Consider the following 19,481-nt stretch of genomic DNA (forward strand, 5'->3'; position numbering starts at 1 on the left):
GACAGTGCAGCCTTCTTGCAACATACAAGGGACAAACAAACCTTGTGTCATTTTACGTCCTTTGTTCTTCTTTTGCAGTGAACTTGTTTGGTTTCGATTTATTTCAGTTGTTTAACTTGTCTATAGTCAATCAGGTCCTATCAGTGAACCAGACTGTGCCTTCCGACAGTGTTTCTCATCTATGTGAAGAATTTACAGACATTTTTGCACCGGGCCTCGGTTGCGCTAAGAACTATAAAGCACATTTGGAACTGAAAGTAAACGCGCAACCGAAATTTTCAGAGCGCGCAATGTTCCCCACGCATTGCGTGATGAGGTCGCAAAAACATTACACGATTTGGAATCACAAGGTGTAATTGAAAGTGTGCAGGCTTCTCTCTGGGCATCACCCTTAGTAATTTTGCCAAAACCTTCCGGAAAATTGAGACTTTGTGTGGACTTCAAGGCAACAGTGAATCCACAACTAGTGATTGCAACTTCTCCTTTACCCCGCCTGGAAGATCTTTTTGACAAACTGTGCCTGGGTAAATATTTTTCGAAGTTGGACCTAGCAGATGCGTACTTGCAAATACCGGTGGACGAAGAATCCCAACGCGTTTTGGTGGTTAATACACATCTTGGTTTGTATCAATTCAAATGACTGCCATTAGGGTGTGCATCCGCCCCTGCATTGTTTCAGCCATATCTACAAACTGTTTGTGCGTCGGTCCCTACTGCAGCAAACTATCTGGACGATATTGTGATCTCCGGAAAGACGGAAGAAGAACATTTAGCCAATCTCAGAACATTATTTCAGGTCTTGCGACAAAATGGTCTTCGCTTGCGGAAGGACAAATGTGCTTTTTTGCTCGTGACTTGCCCTACCTGGGACATGTACTCAATGCCCAAGGCATACATCCCAGTCCTGAGCACCTCCGTGCCATACAAGACTTGCCTTCGCCGCAGAATTTGAAGCAGCTACAGAGTAGTTGTTGTTGTCGTCTTCAGTCCTGAGACTGGTTTGATGCAGCTCTCCATGCTACTCTATCCTATGCAAGCTTCTTCATCTCCCAGTACCTACTGCAACCTACATCCTTCTGAATCTGCTTAGTGTATTCATCTCTTGGTCTCCCCCTACAGAGTGTGCTGGGAAAATTTAACTATTATCACAGATACATGCCGCATGCCTCTTCCATTTCAGCTCCGCTTCATCGCTTACGCTTACGCCGTAATGGTGTTCCGTTCGTCTGGACGACGGCATACGAATGCGCCTTTTGCCAGTTGAAATCGGCGTTGCTTTCCAATACTTGCCTTACGCCATTCGATCCCCGGAAGCCCCTTTTGTTGATGGTGGGTGCATCGGATTTCAGGATCAGTGCTGTGCTTGCGCACAAAGATGGTTCGCACGATCGCCCTATTGCCTTTGCATCCAAATTGCTCTCGTCTGCGCAAAGAAATTATTCACAGATCGAGAAAGAAGCAATGGCTCTCATATTTGGTGTTACAAAGTTTCATGATTTCTTGTATGGTCGTCACTTTACCATCATCACAGACCACAAACCTTTGACTTCGCTTTTTCATCCGACCAAGCCTGTACCTCCACGTACAGCGCAGAAATTCATTCACTGGTCTATTTTCCTCTCGCAGTACCGCTACGATATCTTGTATCGGTCCACTGCTAAGCACGGAAACGCCAATGTGTTGTCCCGTTTGCCTGTTGCTGAGGATAGAGCATTCGATTCCTCCAAACTTGCTTGCATGTTCATTGATTCGGAAACTGATGACGTGGTCGAATCGTTTCCGATTGATTTTCGTCGTGTAGCTACAGCCACAGCTGCCGACCCTGTCCTTGCTACCGTTCTGCGTTTTGTTGCTACGCAATGGCCTTTGTCAAAGTCACGGATCGGGGATCCGTTGGTTCGCCGATTTTTTGCTCACCAGGAGAAACTTTTTGTACGACGTGGTGTTTTGCTGTTGCGTTCTGATAATGATCAGTCCAGGGTCGTGGTCCCACGTTCGTTACAGTCCTCTGTCTTACAGCTTCTCCACCAAGGACATTGGGGTATAGGGAGAACGAAACAACTTGCTCGTCAGCACTGTACTTGGTTCGGAATCGATGCCACGGTTACAAATATGTGCTCTTCTTGCATGGTGTGTGCTGAACAACAATCAGCACCACTGCAGAAATTCTTTGCATGGCCAAAAGCCACTTCCCCTTGGCAACGCTTACACATCGATTTTGCTGGTCCATTCTGGAATGCTCGATGGTTGGTTGTGGTAGATTCATTCAGTAAGTTTCCCTTTGTTGTCCGGATGTCGTCCACGACGTCATCTGCCACCATCCAAGCGTTATCTGCTATCTTTTGCTTTGAAGGTCTTCCACAGACTATTGTTTCTGACAATGGCCCACAATTCATGTCCTCAGAATTTCAGTCATTCTGCAAGGCCAATGGCATTCAACATCTGACGTCCGCAACGTTTTCGCCACAGTCAAACGGTGCCGCTGAACGATTGGTCAGGACTTTCAAGTCACAGATGTTGAAGTTGAAAGAGTCGCATTCTCAGGAGGACGCGTTATTGCTCTTTTTGTTCTCGTATTGCTCTCAGCCCCGAGATGGTCGCTCGCCGGCTGAGTTGCTCCACGGTCGCCCTCATCGAACCTTGATGTCTTTGCTACATCCGCCGCATCAGGTTCCTGTGCAGCAGCAGACACCTGCTTTTGCCCCAGGCGACGTTGTCTACTACCGCCACTATCGAGGTTCACGGCGTTGGCTCAAAGGGCGCATTCTTCGCTGCCTCGGCCGCGCTATGTATCTGGTTTTGGGGGCCTCTGGTGAGGTGCATCGGCATCTCAATCAGCTGCGCCTCTGTCGTCGCACGGGATCTGCTGTTCCCCGTCTGCTTTCAGCGACAGTGCCGTCCGGCCAGCGCCCTGGGGACCCATCTACTGGCTCGCCTTGGCCCCAGGTGTTACTGACGCTGCCTTCCATTTTGCCCTATGGCGACGTGCCGCCGCCTGTTCTCCCGCCGCCGATCGCTTCCCGTGACCAGTAGTCCTCAGACATGGAAATCTTGCCCGCTCCGGACTGTATGTCGTCTTCGCCCGTCGGGTGCCCCGGCCCGATGGAGGTCGACCCTTCGGCCCCTCCTGTCTCTGTGCGGGTGCATACACCGCATGTTGGCGTGCACCCTGGAGCAGGTTTTCAGGCATTTCCTAGCTCCCTGCGGTCCGAACGGCAGGGTGCGGGTGGTACAGCCTCGCCTGTTGTTAGGCTCCCCACCTCGTCGCATACGTCAACATGGGGTCCTCCCCATGGCGGGAGGAAGCCTTTATGCCACAACCATACGCCGATTTGCGGGGGAGGAATGTGGTGTCATCACCAGACACCGAACTTGCTAGGTGGTAGCCTTTAAATCGGCCGCGGTCCGTTAGTATACGTCAGACCCGCGTGTCGCCACTATCAGTGATTGCAGACCGAGCGCCGCCACACGGCAGGTCTAGAGAGACTTCCTAGCACTCACCCCAGTTGTACAACCGACTTTGCTAGCGATGGTTGACTGACAAAATACGCTCTCATTTGCCGAGACGATAGTTAGCATAGCCTTCAGCTACGTCAATTGCTACGACCTAGCAAGGCGCCATTACCAGTTACTATTAATACTGTGAATAATGCACAGTCAAGAGCGACGTTCACCATTTATGGATTAAAGTTAAGTATTCCACCAGCTACGTCCGTTTTTCTAAATCCTAATTTCCTTGTCCTGTTCCAGACCTCACGCCAGCCTGCATGAGCTAAAACGTGTGCCTTTCGGCTTCCTCTAGTAACACGGTGTTGGCTCTCCTGCCAACCACAACAATGTGCACGATGGGGGCGTGAATTGTCGTCCACGAAGAGGAATGCCACGCCAATATGCTGCCAATATGGTTGCACTAGCAGTATGAGGACAGCATTCACATATTGTACAGCCGTTACGGCAACTCCCATGACCGCCAGCGGCATACGTCGGCCACACATAATGCCATCCCAAAACAGCAGGGAACCTCCACCTTGCTGCACTTGCAGAACAGTGTGTTTAAGGCATTCAGCCTGACTAACTTGCCTCCAAACACATCTCTGATGATTGTCTGGTTTAAGGCATATGCGACACTCATTGGTGAAGAGAACATGTTGCCAACCCTGAGCAGTCCATTTGGCATGTTGTTGGGCCCATCAGTACTACACTACATGATGTCATGGTTGCATCGATGGACCTGGCTATGGACGTCAGGAGTGAAATTGCACATCATGCAGCCTGTTGCGCACAGTTTGAGTCTTAACACGACGTCCTGTGGCTGCATGAAAAAAATTATTCAACATGGTGGCATTGCTGTCAGGGTTCCTCCAAGACATAATCCTTAGGTAGCAGTCATCCACTGCCATATCACTTCTACCTACGAACAATTATCATGGCTATGTGCCAGTAAGCCTAGAGACTATCATACGTATTCTTAAGTTTGCTCTAGCATCTTCATAATCAGGATACTTCTTGAACAGCACAACAGAAACACTCCTTCCTGTAATGTCCTCTCTGTATCATCACATAACACCGACATGTTCTCTAAATAATTTTCTGTATCAGGAGCCTGACTTTGGAACAATCTCCTTAAAAAAGCCCAAGAATTTAAATTCCTTCCAAACTTCAAAAAGGACAGTTAATTGCCCAATTTCTACCACAATAACCATCTCTCCCATATACTAAGTTTGCAGCTCACTCTCGTCAATCCCCTCTTCCTCACAACCTTTCCCTCCTCCACGCTGGCAGAGTTCTTCACTTAATTTGATTCTGTCATAACAGCTACTGTCACTGTCATTTCAATTTTCTCTTTCTTGATCCTTTTTGTTTCTATAATACTAAACAAGTATTGAAACATGCTAAACCAATCTACATCACTCCTAATGCCCTTCACTATTATCACTATTAGTGTCTTATTTTTATTATTATTACCGTATTTACTCGAATGTAAGCCGCACTCAAATCTAAGCCGCACCTGAAAAATGAGACTCGAAATAAAGGAAAAAAAAAAAAAAAAAAAAAAAAAAAAATTCCCAAATCTAAGCCGCACCTGAAATTTGAGACTCGAAATTCAAGGGGAGAGAAAAGTTTTACGCCGCACCTCCAAATCGAAACAAAGTTGGTCCATTGTAATATGAGACACAATTTAGGTCGAATGAATGACGAAACAGCTACAGCAGTTTGGTTCGAGTCGAAAGCTTAGCAATTAATCTTTACCAGGTAGCCATTGCTATGCGTCAGGCGCTCCGTCCGTATTTATACGGATACCTTCCTTTTTCACGTGCTACGTCTGGTTTGAATTGATTGCTTATTTTGCTTTGATCTGATAAGTGCAGTTTTCTATGTTATAGGTGTTTACGTCAGTCACTCCAAGCTGAAAATGCATTACTATACTGTGTCATGCATTGTTTGTCGCATTCTGATAGTGCGTGTTTACAGCCTGTCGCTGCTCGCGGCATGGCTTGCTTTTGCGCGCGCTACCGCCGCCTACAATTAAAAAAAAGAGAGGAATCGTCTCATCAGCGAAACAATGGCAAGAGACTGCTATTTGTTGTTACTTACACTGCTGCTTTCTTTGATAATGATCAACAAGAACCAAATAATAGACTGCGTATGATAGAACATGTTCTGAAGGAGAGTTTGGCGAAAATTTTTCTCCGTTTGAAAATCTTTGCGGCCGCTTCTTTAGTACATAAAATTCTGCACAGAAATTAGTCATCTTAGATTTAAAAATCTAGTCAGTTGCCGTGCTTCATTTCTGACTGTATCACTATTAGGCATAAGAATAATACGAATATAAACATGACACGATACGTATATTCTTCCGCGTTTGCTGTTGTCTCACTCTAGTTTCGTAGTTTATTTGGCAGACAGGATTTAAACGAGATAGAAGCAAACACGAAAGAATACATGGCAAAATGTTTATATTCGTATTATTCTTATGGTGAAGAGAATACTGCATGTGATTCACATTTCATCAGGTTCCTATTAGCAACCATCTCTTCTCACAGGTAGGAAAAAATTCAGAACGTAGAGTTGGCCATATTGACAAAAATCCCAGTATTACCAGTCGGATTTTTGTAGTACATTGAAATTCGAAGATGAACAATACGGAATTTGTATTTACTACGTTGGATAATGTATGAAAATGCAGTGGTCGAAACTCGGGCGGAGAAAAAAAGCTCGTCTTCCAATTTTTTTTATTTTATTTTATTTACTGACGCAGAGGTTTTGGCGCCAGTATTTATCTTTGTGCCTACAAAGGATGCCTGTGTAGCGCTACATATATTCGACGGCAGAAGTTAGTTGTGGCGGCACCTATCAACATTTTTCAGAACTTCAGCTTGCTTTGCACTCTATTCTAAGCCACAGGCGGTTTTTTGGATTACAAAAACCGGAAAAAAAGTGCGGCTTAGATTCGAGTAAATACGGTATAATCATCATCATCTCTGCAGGCATACATAATAATGGTTTACTCAGTTAAAAGCAACTATAATCTATTAACCCAGAAATGCTACAACTCAACAGAACAAATGTAAATACTGTATGAAAAAAAGAGAGATGAAGATAAAGCAAGGTGCTACTATTTCATGTACCTCAAGCTCACCACGCTGCATTTTGTTCATTGTTTCGATGAAATTCTTCTCTCTTAATGCATGTTGAAGAGACTCATCTATATACTGTGGGTGCAAAACAAGGCAAATAGCCAACAGGTGATACATCTGATCTGTCTGTTTCTTGATCTGAAAAATGAAGTAACACATTATTTTAGTTATAGCTGGAAGTTCATACAAAAGTGGAGTAGCATAATATAAGTGTCAGTCAGTACTCATAGACTATTACTGCCTACCTGATCATGTTGGTAACTGGTAGACTGATACATCTGTTTTGTCCTTTGAATATACAATAAGCTTGAACTGAAAGTGCGTATAGCATCTGAATATCGTCTCATCATCATGTATGAGAATCCAACGTAATATGATGTTGAGATCTGGCATGCTGGGACATGTGCATATTGACTCTGCAGAATAGATTAATGCTGTGTTTGATACAAATTTCCTTGAAGTATATCTATGTAATAGTTATAAAAAGTAACATAGTACTAACGTATAGATGTAATATATACACTTTCACAAGTTTAAATAAATTCTGATTAACATTCTTGTCCAACTAAGCAATGAATAATGAACTGAAGAGTGTCTGCCTTTTTCCAAGAACACAATTTTTGTTTTGTTCCACCCAAACATGCTTCACCCCAGTTGTGGCATACCCAGTGGGTTTTCCTTGTATTGTCTTGATCTTTTACATTAGGTGTGCTTTGTGGTTACAACAGAAATCAGGCACAAGTCTAAATTAATACATGTGATCATCACTGTATCTCATTTGTCCTGAAATGTACTTTGTTGCCGGCCGCGGTGGTCTAGCGGTTCTAGGCGCTCAGTCCAGAGCCGCGCGACTGCTACGGTCGCAGGTTCGAATCCAGCCTCGGGCATGGATGTGTGTGATGTCCTTAGGTTAGTTAGGTTTAAGTGGTTCTAAATTCTAGGAGACTGATGACCATAGATGTTAAGTTCCATAGTGCTCAGAGCCATTTGAACCATTTTTTGTACTTTGTTTTTATTTGCCTGCTAAATGTGTGTGTGTGTGTTTTTTTTTTTAAAATATATATATATTCAGATCTCCTGATCACTGGTGAATTCTAGGGCTTATTATATTGCTATGGTAGATACACAATTCACAACAAGATTCACCATTGATCAGGAGAAAATGTCATTTCTACACAAAAACGCATTTAGCAGGCAAATATAAACCAAGTACAGCTCAGGGCAAGACAAATACAGAAATGGTGACATGGTGTATTAATACAGACTTGTGATTGATTTCTCTTGGTAGTCACACAATGTGTGTGTCTCTATAAGGAAAAATCCCACTAAGGATGCCACAACTGTGGTGAAACATATTTGGGTAAAACAAAGCAAATATTACGATCTTGCAAAAATGCAGATCCCCTTTAATTCAATATTTTTTCTGCCAGCAAAGAAACAGAGCTTAAAACTGTAACATGATAATCAGTTAAAAATGCACAACAGGCATCTGCAAGAGGAGGCACCTGTCCCTTCCTGGAATATGGAGTATGGAGTATGGATTTTTTTCACTTTAGAATTCTCAATGCTGTGAAGGTGGATATGAACCTTTATAATCTTTCCTGTCACTTCCAGCCAATTCCCAACACAACATAAAAAAGGTTGCAGTATGCTTGCACGACACTGGGTTTGAATTCCCATGAGGATATCCCTCTCCTACCTAAGCACAACTTATCCACAAAGTAGTTTATCAGTTGTCTGTGGACAATGAAGACTGGTTGCAACTTTCTGTGACTATCTTCAGCTTTCCACAGCGGAAAGATTGCAACAGACTCCAAGGAACTCAGCCATGCCATACTGTGGGTGTATGTATGCACGTGTGTATGGGAGTACATGCGCACATCTGAGCTGCATCTATGTGCGCAAATGAATCAGTCAAATTGAGAAAATACAATTTCGAGTGCTACAACAGAGGGCAAAAACAGTGAAATTTACTGATCTGTTCCAGAAATTATAACGCTTCTCAAGAACTAAGGATTGCAACACAGAACAACATAACAGCTAATTTGTACGTTATTTTGGAAAGGCTCCCCACATTCATGTCATTGAATGCTGGCTTTGGGCTAAATTTTCAAAAATGCAATCAACACACATTTTATTCCACTTTAATGACAACTTTCAATGTTAAAAGACTATAGCCATGAAAATAATGCATTAAATTAACTAACATGATCAGTGTTGAGATTTGTAACCTAGTTACAACATCAAAGTTGAATAAACATATTTCAAAATTTATGTACAGTTACCCTATTTTGAGGATTATTAATAATTAGCATTCTAGGTTATTTTGTTGATGTCCACGAGGATTTTTCCCAAAAGTTCTCCTTGTAATTCTGCTGGGTCAGTCAATATAATCACGCATATGATTGGCGGGGTTGACAGGCACAGCTGTAAAGTACGCATCCGCCAGTGCCAAGTTATGTGGTAAAACACCTGTGGCAGATTTAAGGGCGGTGTTGACTGCCAGGGACTCATCTGTCACAACCAGGTGATGTTTACAGCTATCTTTACCCATTGACGAAGACCCTGCACTGTGTGGTTTTCTCCTGGACTTGCCTGTCTACCTAATGCAGTACTGTATTTGCACATTAATCAATGGATAGTTGTGTCTTTAGTGAACAAACTGATGGCATTAGGCTGCACCAAAAGTGTGGTTCACGTTGGACTGTTTCCCCCAGTCAAACCTACAAACAGTGTTCTCCTGTACAAAGATCTGAGCTTTGTACTTCCATAGTAATATGTTGGCTAAGAGGTATACATCTCCAGTGTTTTCTTGTTTTGTGCATTTCTAGAAAAGTGAGGAACTGTGATTTATTTGAACACAATATGTGCCTGTGTTGTTGAAGAAGCAAGCCAACAACAGTTAGTATTTCTGTTTCTATATTAGATTTTTCCTTGTCAGTGTTAGCAGTACTGGTATATGGATGCTGTTGAGATTTTCATGCAAAGAAATTGGTTTGAAGCAGTGGTTTGAAGCAGTTCTCCACATTAGACTGTCTGCTCCAAGTCTTTTCATCTCTGTGCAGCTCATCCACTTGAAACTGCTTACTGTAGTCAATCCCTGATCTTCCTCAACAATTTTTACCTTCCATATCTCTCAACTACCAAACTGACTATTCCCCTGATACTTCAAGATGAATCCTATCAACCAATCCATCCTCCTTCTTCTTCTCCCCCCTCCGTCTCTCTCTCTCTCTCTTTTTATTACAAAAACTTACCTAATTCAAATACATTTTATTTCATTACACACAGTGTTTCAAAAACAGTGGCCTGATTTCAAAACTCCACATTTATTAATAAAATAGTACTACAAACATGGGATAAATTTGAAAATACTAAAAAATCTTTTAGTTTTAGCTATGCTATTACAATGCCCTCTGTCCACCAACAGAAGCATGAACAACATCTAGACAACAGACAAATTCATCACGAACTGTACACAACGTATCTGCTTTTACAGAAGTTATGGCAGCTGTTATTTTTTCACTACTTCTCTGTCACAAGGTAAAGGGGAGATGAATACCCTTTCCTTTACATACTCCCTGAAAATTAAACATGGTAAAAAAGTACCATCTTCCATAACCTCTAGCAGAGCGTTGCTGAAGTCAACATGTTTGCTTTTATCATCCACCTGAAGAGCTTGCAGTAATTTTAGTTTGTTTGCTTTATAGACCAAACAAAGCCTTAACACCTGCCAGACAGTCATATGATGCATTGCCAGTTCTCTGCTTGTGCAGCGAATACATTTTCGTGGTCTCTGTTAAAACGTTTGCTGAATTCTTCCCACCATGTCATCATAAGTGCGAAGTCGACCTGGACTCTTACCTTTGAGCAAGCATCCTGTCTCTTCAAATTGGTGATACCAATGATGAATATATTTGGGTGCATGCAGATCAATGCCAAAAAGCTGATGAAAAGCATGTTGGATCGAAATCACTGACTCTTTGCTAACTGCAGCATACGAAACGCCTTCTTTCTTTTGACTGACTGCAAACTAAGAAGACACTGACTGATATCGAACAGCAATTTTCTGAAACTCTTGGCCACACCCATTCAAACAACACACATTTTCTTACTGGCACACCCCATGTTTCGTAATTAGTACTGTTCAAAATCAGATTATTCTTTTTGAAACACTGTGTATGATGATGTAATTTTAGACTGTAAATAAAAAAAGTTGCATCAGTACTAATATTAATAATGATAGAAGATGTATTTTTTGTACCCCAATGAAAAATGCTCACATTTTTGTCAAAATAATCTATCTTTTAAAGAATACAGAATGGGTACCAACCAACAGTACCATCTGTCAAATTTAATTCTTAGGCCACATATTAAACTTGCCAAATCAAATTGAAAATAGCACAGGATTATTATCTTTGTAGCCACTTACACAATTTTCTTTTGGTAAATATTATCCCTGTATAACAACAACAACAACAACAACGCACAATGATGGAATCATCCAAACGGGACAGAAATCGGTAAATGTGACGTACATGTACAGACAAATGACCACAATTTCAGAAAAGCTGGACGATTTATTCAAGAGAACGACTAAAAACTGAGCAAATAAACAGGTGTTGATCCACCTCCGGCCCTTATGTAAGCAATTATTTGGCTCAGCACTTGTTGATAGAGTTGTTGGTTGTGCCAAAATCCGACCAACTGGCATGTTTACAAGTCAAAATCCTGAGCTGGTTGGAGAGCACTGCCCATAATGCTCAAAATGTTGTCAGATGGGGATACGGGCATTATCCTGCTGAAATGTAGGCCTAGAATGGCTTGCCATGAAAGGCAAAAAAAATGGGGCTAGAATATAATTGATGTTGCACCCCAGCTCATCACGCCTGGTTGTCAGACCATATGATGGGCAACAGTCAGGTTGTTCTGTCACCACTGTCTGAGGAACCTCCAGAGGCATCTCTGCTGGTCATCAGAGCTCAGTCTGAAGCAAGACTCATCACTGAAGACAATTCTGTTCAAGTCAGTGAAATTCCAGTCTGAATGTGCCTGACACTACTGCAGACAGGCTTGACAGAGGTTAATGGTAGCTGGCACAAGGGGCACCATGAGCTCAGCCCCTTTTTGTGAGTGGCCTATTAATGGTCCCTTGTGATCACTGAAGCACCAGTCGCACGTCAGATCAACGATACTGATGAATCTGGTGCTCTGAGTGCCTCTCTGGAGATTGGTCGGTCCTCTCGTTCTGTCCTCTCTCTAGGTCAGACACTTTCTTCTTGATAATGTGTTTGGTTACGGTTCACCCATTCCTGCCAACATCATCAAATAGTGGCATTGCTACTTTCAAATGTTGAGCAGTTCATTGTTTTCTGTAATTGGATTCTGTGAGTCCAACTACACATCTGCTCTCAAGAGCAGACATCTGCATGTATTGTTAACATGCATGTCTGCATGGCATAGTTATTGTCCAACTGAGTACATAGAAATTAAATTTACAAAGATTTTACACTGTGATATCAACTTGTCCCCTGTTTACTATCCTTGCAAGCTGCATGGTGAAACTGCACACCTGCATCACATGTTCATCCACTGGCTGCCAAAGTTTGCAATTTTGCATTTTCCGTCAATATCTGTATGAATAACAATTTTTGACCAATTTACATAACTCCTTTGCGGTGCCTTTTTTTCCCTTCAGGGTGTATATTCTAATTCATAAATGTATGTCTTATTAATTCAACAGTACCTTTTTGTGGAGCTCAATGTTCTTCAGCACTTTGATGGCTTGGTAATAGTCACCAAGCAAGGAATGAAGCCTTAATAGTCCAACTAGACTGAAGTAGCCCAGCATTTTGTACAGCGAGTGACGGCCAAATTCTCCAGCTACTGAATTTGGATCACCACCACTAGCATAAACCTGAGGATTATCACATAATCAAAATCTTGTACAGTACAAATTTACACATACACACCTATTACCATCTTTAAAGGAAATAACTTTATAAGGCAGACAAAAATTACCTCAAGTTGGCGTTTTATGTTTGATTTCTCAATCAGAGAATGCAGAACATTCAGTACATTTATAACATTCCACACACTTTTGTCGGACTGTAGAAAAGCAATTTCTTCTGGACCAATTGCTTTCGATGCTTGATATCTAGCGAATGACTGAACTGGTACACAAACTCATCAATTATATCCCAGAGCCATTGATCGGGCAGTTTCAAGTGGCACAGGATGTTCAGCACCTGCAACATCAGAGACAACACTTTTTTGACTCTGCAGAACTAAAGTTAATGGTCTATGTGTTCGCACAGCACATACATTTTTTTTTTTTTTTTTTTTTTTTTTTGGGGGGGGGGGGGGGGGGGGGCGGCGGTCTAGAATCTCTCCAGCACTTCTTTTCAATGTAATTTTTAGTCAAGGCCAGATACAATGTTCAGAAATGTATAACTGTGCACTTCATAAAACAAAGAAATGTAGCATCCTATGATTAGAATATTAATGAGTCACAACTGGAATTGGCCAACTCATACAATAACCTGGATGTCACACTTTGTAGGGATACAAAATGGAATGATCACGTAGGCTCTGTTGTGGGTAAAGCATGTGACTAATTTCGGTTTATTGGTAGAATACTGGGGATGTGCAATAATTCTACAAAGGAGATCACGTAAAAATCAGTCGTGTGAACTAGTCTAGAATATTGCTCAAATGTGTGGGACCCATACCTAATAGGACTATCAGTGGATACGGAACATATACAGAGAACAGCAGAACAAATTATCACAGGTTTGTATGACGCATGGGAGAATGTCACAGAGATCCTGAAGAACTACTAAGTATAAGCATTGACGTCGAATTTTCCCTTGCAACTGTTTCTGCAAGGTATTGCTCAACTATATGGTGGTCTCTCATTCAAGATGTAAAAATGGTTCTGACTGGTGGGTATACATAATTTGTACTGGCTTATGCCATAACCTGAAATAGAACACATGAAGAGGTGCTACTCAGGCTCAGCTTTACCATTCATGTAACTAGTTACTATATAGGCTGCCATCAAATATTGGATAAAACTGGTACCATTGTAGGCAGCAGACTGAAAATTTGATTCAAGAGAACATGATTAAAATATAAATAACTTATTACAGAAACAATGGTACTGAACTAGCAAACTCTTGCAGACGGATGTGTACTATCCCAGTAAAGTCTACTAATGGTGTTTCAAAAACCAGCTTTAAATTATGACTCTAGGAATATACAACAACATTTATCACTCACATAATGAGCGCGAGGACAAGATTAGAATAATTACAGCAAGCACAGAGGCATTTGTGGTAGTGCCACTATCAACCCCCCCCCCCCCCCCCCCTCCAACCCAGCTGATGCAGACTAATCGAGCTGCAATATCTGTGCAATGTAGCTGCGTGCATGCATGTCTTATGTCAAAACAATGAATCTGAATTGTAGTATTGACACAAAGGGGATTGAATGTTTTACACAGCCTTCAAAGTCAATAATACAAGTTTAAGGAATTATTTTACATCTGATTTATTGTTACGACTCTTGCAAATGTCAAGATATGGTATTTATTCACTGCTGCATACTTACTTTTTGTCTCTAGCTTGGAAGAATAGTCACACTCCATTTCTGTGCTTCTTCAACATCACAATTACAAAACCCTAATACTGAAAATCACTAAACATATAACACCAAGTCCATTAAAAAAAACCTACACCAGTAAAATGGCATTACCTGTCAAATGCAGGTAGTCAGAAATGGGATAAAATGAAATGTACACCACCCTCCGTAAAAGCAAAGAAGAACCTACAATCAATAATAATAATAAAAAATATGGAATATACGGACCCTGGATAATACCCAGTACCAAACCACAGTGTTAATAGTTCCAGATTATCAAGCACATTCTAGTGGCAGTCCCTGTGAATAGCAACAACCCACCAGCCACACCAAGCGAATGGCGAAGTACTAGTACATAGAGTATAGCACTTGCGTCGCTGAGAGTGCTACCATCATGGGGTGGGACAAGCAGTCGATTAAGCACATCACCTATACACTACCAGAAAAGGTCTCCGCCCCCCAATACACATTATGTATTGCACACACAATAAAACATATACAGTTCCAGGAGCAAGAACACAGAAAGAAGCCCGGACACATCCCCCCCCCCCCCCCCCACCCCGTTTTTCTTTTTTCATACATCAATGTCTTTAATGATGAAGTACTGTGTGCATGTTTAGTGGTGGTCATTATTAGGGTTTTGTGACTCATGTTATGATGTGGGTCATCTGGATCACATGAATAGTCATTCGGACTGTTTCTATTTAGATGTGCAGCTAAGGGTGTGGCTATAGGATACTAAACCAGTTGTGTGCCAATGAAGATTATTTATTATAAGGCTGTAAGTGGTGTTCTTTTTGCATGATGTGTTACTACAGCTGCAGATGCAAAGAGTATCAAGTTGTCTGTAAAATGAGGAGGAGACAATGTTTTAATTATCACTTCGAAAAAATAATGTTATGTTATTTTTCTCTTTACAGTATAACCCCACTTTTATGTTCCTGGAATTAATGTTTTCCCACCATTTACTACATTTTTTTTCGGCCCCGTCAAATTTCCTATGCCCACAATGTTTATATGCAACCAATTTTGCGTCAACATATTTATAATTTTGATGATATTGGCCATCCAGTAGTGTTTATATATATTACATGGTTAAGTTTCTTGACACCAGGGCACTATACTCAACGGATTTAAACTGGTAAACGTGTAAAAGTTGGAACAATTCGTGCTGTATCTCCCACCGCTGCCAAGCTCTTACTTGGTGCAGTAGCTGATGGAAGTAACTAGTTTCGTTCGAATGAAGATATCATGACCAATCACAACAATGTCCAAACTGTCTCTACTGCATTAAGGCAGTTTCGTGATTGTTGTGCTCATTGTGACAACTTTTTCAAACCATATTTAGCGTATTTCGGTGTGTGCTAGTTGACATCGTCATTCACTTTGAGTAGCTCAAATGTTTTTAGTGTAAACACAGCACAGGTTAAATATTTTATTCATGCTGAGCAAAATTTATTTTGAGAATTTTTTCTCATTGGCAAGTGCAGTATTTATGTATGTACGTATTTTTTGTGATGTTACACAAACAAACAATGCAAGTGATAGTTTGCACGTGTGTGTCATTTTCTACATAACTGATGAAGCATAGAACCTGATAACCTCAAGAAGATGACTATGGTGCAAAAGGTGTAGAATTACGCATTTTCAAATACCACACAAAATACTTATGTACATATTTGCACTTGACAGCAAGAAAAAATTCTTGAAACACGTAGTGCTAATCGTGAAAAGTACGTAACTAGTGCAGCATTTCATTATTTTAATAATAAATGACAGCTGCAGGCATTCAAAAACATCAATTATGACGTATGAAATTGAGTCAAACACCCCTACTTCCCGGACAGTTATCAGTTCCTGTTACATCAGCGGTTTTTATTAGATAATAAACAAGTCCCTGACAAGTCTTTTGATACCTGTTATGTATTTACATCATACAGGGCTATTACAAATGATTGAAGCTATTTCATAAATTTGCTGTAGCTCCATTCATTGACATATGGTCACGACACACTACAGATACGTAGAAAAAATCAAAGTTTTGTTCGGCTGAAGCCGCACTTAAGGTTTCTGCCGCCAGGGCGCTCGAGAGCACAGTGAGACAAAATGGCGACAGGAGCCGAGAAAGCGTATGTCGTGCTTGAAATGCACTCACATCAGTCAGTCATAACAGTGCAACGACACTTCAGGACGAAGTTCAACAAAGATCCACCAACTGCTAACTCCATTCGGCGATGGTATGCGCAGTTTAAAGCTTCTGGATGCCTTTGTAAGGGGAAATCAACAGGTCGGCCTGCAGTGAGCGAAGAAACGGTTGAACGTGTGCGGGCAAGTTTCACGCGTAGCCCGCGAAGTCGACGAATAAAGCAAGCAGGGAGCTAAACATACCACAGCCGACGGTTTGGAAAATCTTATGGAAAAGGCTAAAGCAGAAGTCTTACTGTTTACAACTGCTACAAGCCCTGACACCCGATGACAAAGTCAAACGCTTTGAATTTTCGGCGCGGTTGCAACAGCTCATGGAAGAGGATGCGTTCAGTGCGATACTTGTTTTCAGTGATGAAGCAACATTTTTTCTTAATGGTGAAGTGAACAGACACAATGTGCGAATCTGGTCGGCAGAGAATCCTCATGCATTCATGCAGCAAATTTGCAATTCACCAAAAGTTAACGTGTTTTGTGCAATTTCACTGTTTATACTTTACGGCCCCTTTTTCTTCTGCGAAAAAAACGTTACAGGACACGTGTATCTGGACATGCTGGAAAATTGGCTCATGCCACAACTGGAGACCGACAGCGCCGACTTCATCTTTCAACAGGATGGTGCTCCACCGCACTTCCATCATGATGTTCGGCATTTCTTAAACAGGAGATTGGAAAACCGATGGATCGGTCGTGGTGGAGATCATGATCAGAAATTCATGTCATGGCCTCCACGCTCTCCCGACTTAACCCCATGCGATTTCTTTCTGTGGGGTTATGTGAAAGATTCAGTATTTAAACCTCCTCTACCAAGAAACGTGCCAGAACTGCGAGCTCGCATCAACAATGCTTTTGAACTCATTGATGGGGCATGCTGCGCCGAGTGTGGGAGGAACTTTATTATCGGCTTGATGTCTGCCGAATCACTAAAGGGGCACATATCGAACATTTGTGAATGCCTAAAAAAACTTTTTGAGTTTTTGTATGTGTGTGCAAAGCATTGTGAAAATATCTCAAATAATAAAGTTATTGTAGAGCTGTGAAATCGCTTCAATCATCTGTAATAACCCTGTACATAAAGTTTCAGGGGGTATCCTATATGTAACTTTTACAGCTCAAAATGTTATTTCCCACATTTCACATTTTCGTGCATTTTACACCATTTTTTTAAAAGTCCTTTGAAAAGCTTAAAAGCAGGGCTTCACTGTATTTGCAGGTACACATCCGCAGTCCTGTTACAAGATCCCCAGGGCACAGTACTATAGTATGCTGCTGGAAGAGGCATAACCAAATGTGTATTACTTTATCAATGGACTGCATCATCTACACTACTGGCCATTAAAACTGCTACACCATGAAGATGACGTGCTACAGACGCAAAATTTAACCAACAGGAATAAGATGCTGTGATATGCAAATGATTAGCTTTTCAGAGAGCATTCACACAAGGTTGGCGCCAGTGGCGATACCTACAACATGCTGACATGAGGAAAGTTTCCAACCGATTTCTCATACACAAACACCAGTTGACCGGCATTGCCTGGTGAAACATTGTTGTGATGCCTCGTGTAAGGAGAAGAAATGTGTACTATCACGTTTCTGATTTTGATAAAGGTCGGATTGTAGCCTATCAAGATTGCGGTTTATTGTATCGCGACACTGCTGCTCGCGTTGGTCGAGATCCAATGACTGTTAGCAGAAAATGGAATCGGTGGCTTCAGGAGCATAATACGGAACTCCGTGCTGGATCCCAACGGCCTTGTTTATCACTAGCAGTCAAGATGACAGGCATCTTATCCGTATGGCTGTAGCGGCTCGTGCAGCCACGTCTCGATCCCTGAGTCAACAGATGGGGACGTTTGCAAGACAACAACCATCTGCTTAAACAGTTCAACGACGTCTGCAGCAGCATGGACTATCAGCTCAGAAACCATGGCTGCGGTTACCATCGACACAGCATCACAGACAGGAGCGCCTGCGACGATGTACTCAACGACAAACCTGGGTGCACGAATGGCAGAACGTCATTTTTTCGGATGAATCCAGGTTCTGTTTACAGCATCATGATGGTCGCATACGTGTTTGGTGACATCGCGGTGAACACACATTGGAAGCGTGTATTCGTCATCGCCATACTGTTGTATCACCCGGCATGATGGTATGGGTGCCATTGGTTACACGTCTAGGTCATGTCTTTTTCGCATTGACGGCACTTTGAACAGTGGACGTTACATTTCAGATGTGTTACGACCCATGGCTCTACCCTTCATTCGATCCCTTAAAAACCCTACATTTCAGCAGGATAATGCACGACCGCATGTTGCTGGTCCTGTACGGGCTTTTCTGGATACAGAAAATGTTTGACTGCTGCCCCGGCCAGCACATTCTCCAGATCTCTCAGCAATTGAAAACATCTGGTCAATGGAGGGTGAGCAACTGGCTCGTCACAATACACCAGTCATTACTCTTGATGAACTGTGGTATCGTGTTGAAGCTGCATGAGCAGCTGTACCTGTACACGCCATCCGAGCTCTGTTTGACTCAATGCCCAGGCGTATCAAGGCCATTATTACGGCCAGAGGTGGTTGTTCTGGGTACTGATTTCTCAGGATCTATGCACCCAAATTGCGTGAAAATATAATCACATGTCAGTTCTAGTACATTACATTTGTCCAATGAATACCCGTTTATCATCTGCATTTCTTCTTGGTGTAGCAATTTTAATGGCCAGTACTATAGTTTTGGCTTCTCTAGCAGCATGCTAAGACTTTAGACATGTACCAGGTTGGGTGGGGGTGGGGGGGGGGGGGGGACTGTTAGCTTTATCTTTTTGATTTAGTAATTATAACATCAAAACTAACCCTTGTACAGTTCTTCTGCTGAATCACATATTTATCTCACATCATACTTAGTTATGTCCGACAGCACCATTACGTAACCATAAACACATAGGGCAATTGCAACTGACTCAATTTTACTATGTATCTGCCTGAATCTAGA

The 19,481-nt window shown here is 42.0% G+C and overlaps 1 protein-coding gene across 1 annotated transcript in view; it reads right to left on the minus strand.

The window, feature by feature from the left end:
- The window catches only part of LOC126175255 (eukaryotic translation initiation factor 3 subunit L), a 66,307-nt gene that overhangs the window by 20,786 nt on the left and 26,040 nt on the right, over positions 1–19,481 (minus strand). The window contains 6 exon segments of the mRNA XM_049921897.1: positions 6,630–6,776; positions 6,884–7,054; positions 12,385–12,555; positions 12,660–12,808; positions 12,811–12,859; positions 12,861–12,886. Coding sequence (XP_049777854.1) covers positions 6,630–6,776; positions 6,884–7,054; positions 12,385–12,555; positions 12,660–12,808; positions 12,811–12,859; positions 12,861–12,886 — 713 coding nt within the window.

Source organism: Schistocerca cancellata, chromosome 3 (assembly GCF_023864275.1).
Source record: "Schistocerca cancellata isolate TAMUIC-IGC-003103 chromosome 3, iqSchCanc2.1, whole genome shotgun sequence".
Taxonomy (NCBI): Eukaryota; Metazoa; Arthropoda; class Insecta; order Orthoptera; family Acrididae; genus Schistocerca; species Schistocerca cancellata.